Source organism: Xenia sp. Carnegie-2017, unplaced genomic scaffold (genome assembly GCF_021976095.1).
Source record: "Xenia sp. Carnegie-2017 unplaced genomic scaffold, XeniaSp_v1 HiC_scaffold_49, whole genome shotgun sequence".
Taxonomy (NCBI): Eukaryota; Metazoa; Cnidaria; class Anthozoa; order Malacalcyonacea; family Xeniidae; genus Xenia; species Xenia sp. Carnegie-2017.
This window is the reverse complement of record NW_025813514.1, coordinates 22,013-28,908: the sequence shown is the minus strand read 5'-3', so window position 1 is coordinate 28,908 and position 6,896 is coordinate 22,013. Positions and strand designations below refer to the sequence as shown.

General features: G+C 41.0%; 1 protein-coding gene across 1 annotated transcript; it reads right to left on the bottom strand.

Moving 5' to 3' along the window:
* Window positions 1-2,478: 2,478 nt before the first annotated feature.
* Window positions 2,479-4,050, bottom strand: LOC124456428. The gene has a single exon (XM_047006873.1). It carries the CDS (start codon window positions 4,048-4,050, stop codon window positions 2,479-2,481), a length of 1,572 nt encoding a protein of 523 aa, XP_046862829.1.
* Window positions 4,051-6,896: the final 2,846 nt, after the last annotated feature.

Here is a 6,896-nt window from a genome sequence, read left to right as displayed (position 1 = left end):
GCCTTGTCAAGCTCGTTACTATTTCCTGGAACTGCAAACAGTTTTAGTTCTTGAGAAAATGTGGTGTTCTGTACATGTGCGAAGATCTCCCTATCGGCGGCATCCAATTCTTCCATTGTAAGTCGTCCAACTTTAAATTCCGATTCCAAATGAGGACTAGAAATAACTTTCCTTTGTCTCGCCTTGCTAAGAAGATAATCCTTATAACGTAACAACCAAGCAACAGAACACCTCAACTTCCACCAAACGGAGTGGCGTGAAATCAACATATCCAACAAATAAGGCTGTTCTGCAGTCACGTAGATTTGGGCTTCCTTCCTTACCTCTCGGTCTTCATCCTTTAGTTCAGGAATTGTTATTCCCTTCGGCCAATGGCTTTCATCCTCCCAAAGGAATGCAGGACCTTTTAACCATTGGCCTTCATTTCTCAACACGTCCAATCTAACGCCCTTGGAACCTTCATCGGCGGGATTGTCGTCTCGGTTCACGTAATTCCACTCGGATGGGTGCGATCCACTACGAATCACTGACTAACGGTTGGACTCGAATGTGGGAAATCTTTTGCTTTCATTGTTAATACATTTGAGGACTGACATTGAATCTGTCCAGTAACAAACTCTTTGCACTACCATATCCAATTCTTCTCCAATAATCTTCGAAAGTCTTACTGAAATGACGGCAGCCGTTAATTCCAGTCTTGGAATAGAAATCTCCCTTAATGGAGCGAGTCTAGCCTTCCCAATTACAAATGAGCAGTGTATTTCGTTGTTTCCATTCTTTAGACGCAAATATGCCACCGCCGAATAGCCAAGTCGAGAGGCGTCGGAGAAAATATGTAGACTCACATCTTTAACTTCTTTGAATCCTGCAGGTTTAAAACAGCGGCGAACCCGAATTTCTTGTAGCTTTGGGAGATCAGCTACCCAACGTTTCCATTGCAAAGTTTGTTCGCCTGAATGTGATCATCCCATCCAAGTCCTTTTCTACAAAGCATTTGCAGTATTAACTTCGCCTTCATAACAAACGGAGCAATAAAGCCTAAGGGATCGAAAAGCGAATATACTGCTGACACTATCTTCCGTCGAGTGACAGGACCTTCGTTTCTAACTGCAACATTCTTTCCGCTACAACCCACACAAACATATCCTCTTCTGTGTTCCACTTTATTCCAAGAGTACTTTCTGTGGAAGCTTATCCAATTTTAATTCTTTACGGATTTTGCTCTCTCAGTTTCGGGAATTGTTGCTATCAAGCTCCTGCTGTTGCTGTACCATTTTGTAAGACGGAATCCTCCTCTTTTCAATAGTTGACGCAATTGACTCGCTAAACTTATTGCTTTTTCTGGTTCGCTTATTGATTTCATCAAGTCATCGACATACATGTTACGTTTCACCGTCTCTACTGCTAGTGAGTCGTATTCTTTTTGATACAACTCGGCTGTCTTCCGCAAACAGAAATTGGCGATACTTGGAGAAGACGTTGCTCCGAACAAATGTCTCGTCATTCGGTATTCTTCCATGTCTCCAGAAAGGTCTTTATTTGGCCACCATAAGAATCGCAATGCATCCCGATCCTTTGGTTCCACTAGAACCTGATGGAACATTGCTTCTACATCAGCAACTACTGCAACTAATTCCTCTCTGAAGCGAATTAACACGCCTGTTAATAGATTTGTCTGATCCGGACCCTGTAGAAGTTGTTGATTCAACGACGTTTGCTGATATCTGGCTGCACAATCATAGACGACTCTTACCTTTTCGGGCTTTAGAGGATGAGTAACCGGGTGATGTGGTAGGTACCACGTTGGTCTGTCGTTTACCTCTAGTTGATCCTGAGGAATTCTTTCTGCGTAGCCTTTATCAATGTAATCGTTTATTGTTGCTTGATACTTTTCCAACAGGTTTTCATCCTTGTGGAGCCGTTTTTTCAAAAGCAAGCCTCTGCATTCTGCGATTATTCTGTTATTGGGTAAGGAGGGCGGTTTCTTTCGCCATGGCAGAGCAACTTGAAAATGATTATCCACTACTGTCAGCGTCTCTTCCATTATTTGAAGCGCTTTCTTGTCTTCAAGCGACGGACACACTTTAGTTTCAACTAGGGAGCCCTCAAAGTTGGTCTTCCACAGTCTTTCCAATTGATACTTGAGGCATTCATTTTCCGCTTCATCAACTTCATTATTAGTGGCAGAGTCAGGGGCATCGAATTCCAATCGTGCAAGATTAGCCGATGCACACCGTTCATTTCGTTAGGCGACAGGACCAATCACTGTCCATCCTAAACTGTATTTAATTGCCACTGGATCCTTCTCCTCTCCCAATTTATATTCCAAAGGTAGAAACAACTTACGATTTTCGCGCAGCCCGATAACCAGCATTACTTCACAAGTCTCTAACTCTTGCAACGGAAGATTGCGTAAGTGCGGCCATTTTCTTATATCACCTCTTTTTGCTACACAAGACTCTGAAATTGGTATTTGGTTCACCGTTCTGACGTTTGGTAATTCAACCACTGTGCTGTCGTCCATAGAACGATATCCACTAATTCACTCTTTAATTCAGTCGATCCAGTCATCCCTGTCAATGTGAAGTCAAGCTTTCGCCCAGTTATTCCAAGTTGATTTTGCAAACTTTTATGACCCAGTGTTACTTCTGAACCGCTATCCATTAGTGCGTAAGTTCTGACTGACGGTCGATTTTCCCCCTTTGCTTTCACTTTCAGTGGGACAACGCTAAGGCACACGCGGTCTCCGGCCCCAGTTGCAACTGCTACCTTTACTTCATCTGGACTTCCCTCTTTGTACGGTTCCCTCTTCTTGTTTGTGTTATTTCCTTCACACAGTTTGTCCTTTGAATCCTCTTTACTGGACGTATTCGTTTGTGGTGGATGTAACAACGTATTGTGGCCCTTTCCGCATCCTTCTACTCGACATTTAAGATCAGTCTTGGGACAAGATCTGGCATAATGCCCTCTAGTAAGGCACCTGAAACAAAATTCGTGTTCTTGAACAAACTTCATCTTTTCGTGATAAGGAAGTTTCTTAAACTTATCGCATTTCCATATCCTATGGCCTTCTTGACAAATGAGGCATTTCATGTTTGATGTTCTCCTTTCTTTAAAGTTTCCATCTCTACCGTTCTCTCGTTTGTACGCTCCAGCTGCAAACGAACTAGTTCTCGCAGAGGGACCCTTTTTCCCTTCTAATCTCTTGCCTCCATCTTTCCTTACGACGCCAGAACAGAGATCTTCTCCGAATTCGTTGTTCACGAGTTTGGCTCTTTTCTTCACAAACAAAAGGAAATCTTTAAATTTAGGTCTAGAACCAGATTCGATAATAGAGCCCGCACATTCTGTCCACCTAACTCTCATAAATAGTGGTAGCTTACGATTTAATTCGCGTAGGGTGTTCATATGGTCCAGCTCGCTTTCATATTCTGGCCCCATACTAGCAAGGGTTCTGTTTGCCACTTCCAGATGTCGAGTTAACTCCAACAAACTTGGTCCATCTGCTTGCTTCAATAGCGGCAAATTCATCAACTTTAGAACATGAGCCTTTGCAATTATGTGCGGTTTGCCAAAATTTTCATACAGTGTGTTCTTCGCGATATTATAACCTTCCTGGGCAGGTAAGTTAACACAACTCTCAATAGCATCACGTGCTTTACCAGTGCAATGTTGTATTAGGAGTTGAAGTCTAGTAGAATTATCTGGATTGTCCTTTTCTAAGCAAGTCTCAAAATTATGCATGAAGGAGGCATAATTTATTGCATCACCCTCAAAGTGCATATATTTGATTTTTGGCATGGAAACTACTTGTCTCAAGGCTTTTACTATCTCGTCTCCTCCTCCTCCTTCCTTTAATTGGATCTGTTCGGCTTTTTGTTCAATTAAGTTCGTCATAGGAGCTGATTGTGATTCGCCTTCCGACGATCTTACAGTCTGATCTGAGTTAGTTTGAGTTTTCTGCGTTGGTACCTCCGACTGTTTTATTTGTGGTTCGGATTGATCTACTTCAATGATTTTCAAGTCCCCATTCCTTGGCTGGGAGGGCATGCCTTTGTTTGTACTAGCGAACTTTGCGGAACATACGCCTTTGCAAACGGTGACAGGTTTTGTTAGTTTTGATACCGTTACCGCTGTGGTCTTACCGTGGTCTTCTTCGAGTTCGATCTCTGCTTTTGCGGCAAGCGTTAAGGCTCACCAACGCTCGCTCTTCTTCCATTTTGGCTTGCATAGCCTCCTTTTCAAATCTTAATTCTGCCATTTTCCTTTCAAGCTCATGTTGTTTCGCTAACTGATCTCTTTTCAGCTGTGCAAGGGCTAACTTTTCTTTCCTTCTGGACACTGTTGAAGACTTGGAACTATGGCTCCTTGACTTACTTGCTGAGCTTCTACTTGTTAGTAATGAAGGCGAACTAACCTCTTCTCCTCGTTGCTTTGCTTCTAATTTGGCATTCCTTTGCCAAGATCTGACCATTTCGTCCAGATGCACCTTTTTTGCCATCTGTTCCTTGTAGCTACGATTTGCTATTTCTCTTTCTTCATCCTGGACGACTAATTCAAGGTATTGTTCGTGAATGTCAACGAACGCCTTCCAATTATCATCATATTGTTTTTTGCGTCTCTTGATTTCGTCCAATGTTGCACCAGCATGAATGCCTTCTTGTAACCATCCCTGATTGGTTATTAAAGTGTTTATTAACCCGATACGAGTCTTAAACAAAACGTTGATTGTTTCGTTTCCGGTCTTTCCTATATTCGATTCCGATATTGGAGTATTTAGTTCATTGTCGAACACTGTAAAGCCTACGTGTCTGAAGCCACTCTCAGACCTTGTTTCCTGTTCGACAATCCGCTCATCTTGCAACACTATCGGCCAAGATTTTACCGACATAATCGAACACCCAAAATAGAAATGACTTCGCAAGCTGCCCTAGCAACTGTCAATCATTCCATGTAATAATCCCAAAGGTTTTGTTGCGATATCCCGTCCCGAATAAGCAAATATATTCAGATAGCCGTTTCCTTCGAGCAATTAAATACGTCGTCTGTAACGATCGAACATAAATGAAAAACACCGTCCCTGACGCAAGAATATAGTTGAGATACAGATGAGATTCACCGTCCCTGACGCAAGAATATAGTTGAGATACACGAATATAGATGAAATTCACCGTCCCCGACGCGAGAATATAGTTGAGATACACGAATATAGATGAGATTCACCGTCCCTGACGCGAGAATATAGTTGAGATACACGAATATAGATGAGATTCACCGTCCCTGACGCGCGAATATAGATGAAATACACCGTCCCTGACGCGCGAATATATTGTTTACGAATTAACAATCGCGGTGTTTAGGTCCTTAACTGTTACTATCAAGTCGTCATACAACAAGAATAAGCAATTTAATGAAATAAACCAAATTACAAGTTACTACTGTTAAATTATTATCTTCAAATTACGGTTTTAAATTACTGTCTTCAAGTTACTGTTTTCAAGTTACGTTAAGGACCGTTTGGTCCCACGTACAACATTCAACAACAACAATTTGTCTTTTACTCTTATTAAATAACAACACCCTTTCAAACGTCACTTCCTGGTCCCCATTCCGTCCATAGCGGCAATTCATACGGTAGCCACACCCGGCCCCTAAATGGAAATTGCAACGTAGCAATCATTTACAACCCTGCTTTTTACCTTTGAATTTTTTCCATATTCTTGCCTATATGAAGAAATCAACTTCAGCTTATACTTAATATTAATTATATGCAGTATATTTCATTGACTGCTCACTTTTTAAGTGCTGAAAAAAAATAAAAAAAAAATACTTAATTGAACTAAAGAACCAATAATAATCGTATAATAAATTCAGTGAGTAAGATAATTCTATGAAACATTATTCAAGAAAACTTTTAAATTCACAAACTATAATACTTAAAATACTCAACGCTGACAAAATATACAAAAAACCATGAAAAAGTTACCAACACCAATGGTACCTAATTTCCTTGCCCAATACATTCCAACACCATCGAACCAGTTGCCTGTAAGCCACATGTCTTTGTCTTTTGTGTTCAGGTCCTTCCTCAGCTCTTGAACCATAGTGTTGTATGTACTCACTCCATGCCAGTCATAATACCCAATAATTTAAACAAAGATTTCGAAAAACAGGATTATCTGTAATACAGTCTGGAGTATCTATTCCCTCAAATTTTGCCGAGTCTTCATTCATTGTTACAACAGATGAAATTTCTTTGCAACAAACATATTCTTCCTCTCTATCCATCACTTGACAATGGCTACATGTGCACCTATTCAGGTAAAATAGCAACTAAATAATCATTTTATATCAAAATATTTAATCGTTGAAAACTCAGGCATAATGTGATATTCGACATACGCAAAACGACTTGTTTTCACTTGGTGATATGTATGAGTTTGTGAAGGATTTGAGACGTTGTCTTTTTCTTTACTGGCTTCTTTTTTTTGCGGAGTCTGAACTTGAGCACCGTCAATATCCGTGGTGTTGTAATCAGATATTTCTTCATTTGTCTTTCTTAGATGTCTGCGATTCCGTCTGTATTCTGTCCCGTTTTCCCCTTTTACTATGTACCTTCTGGGTGCTTCATGTTTTCATGTTACCGTTTCTGCGAGTCCATGGTGCTGCAGGATCTTTACGAAATCGAACAATATCTCCTTCTTCCAGTGGTGCCAAAGACTTGGCTGCGCGGTCATAGTGTTTTCTTTGCTGTTCTTGCTGTTCTTGCTGTTGTTGACGTGATGCTTTAAACGTAGTTCGGTTGATGGGCTTTGGATTAAGTTTTCTTTGAGAGGTGAGAATGGTTGATCGAAGTCGTCTGCTCATTAGTGCTTGCGCCGGAGTTACACCGTCAA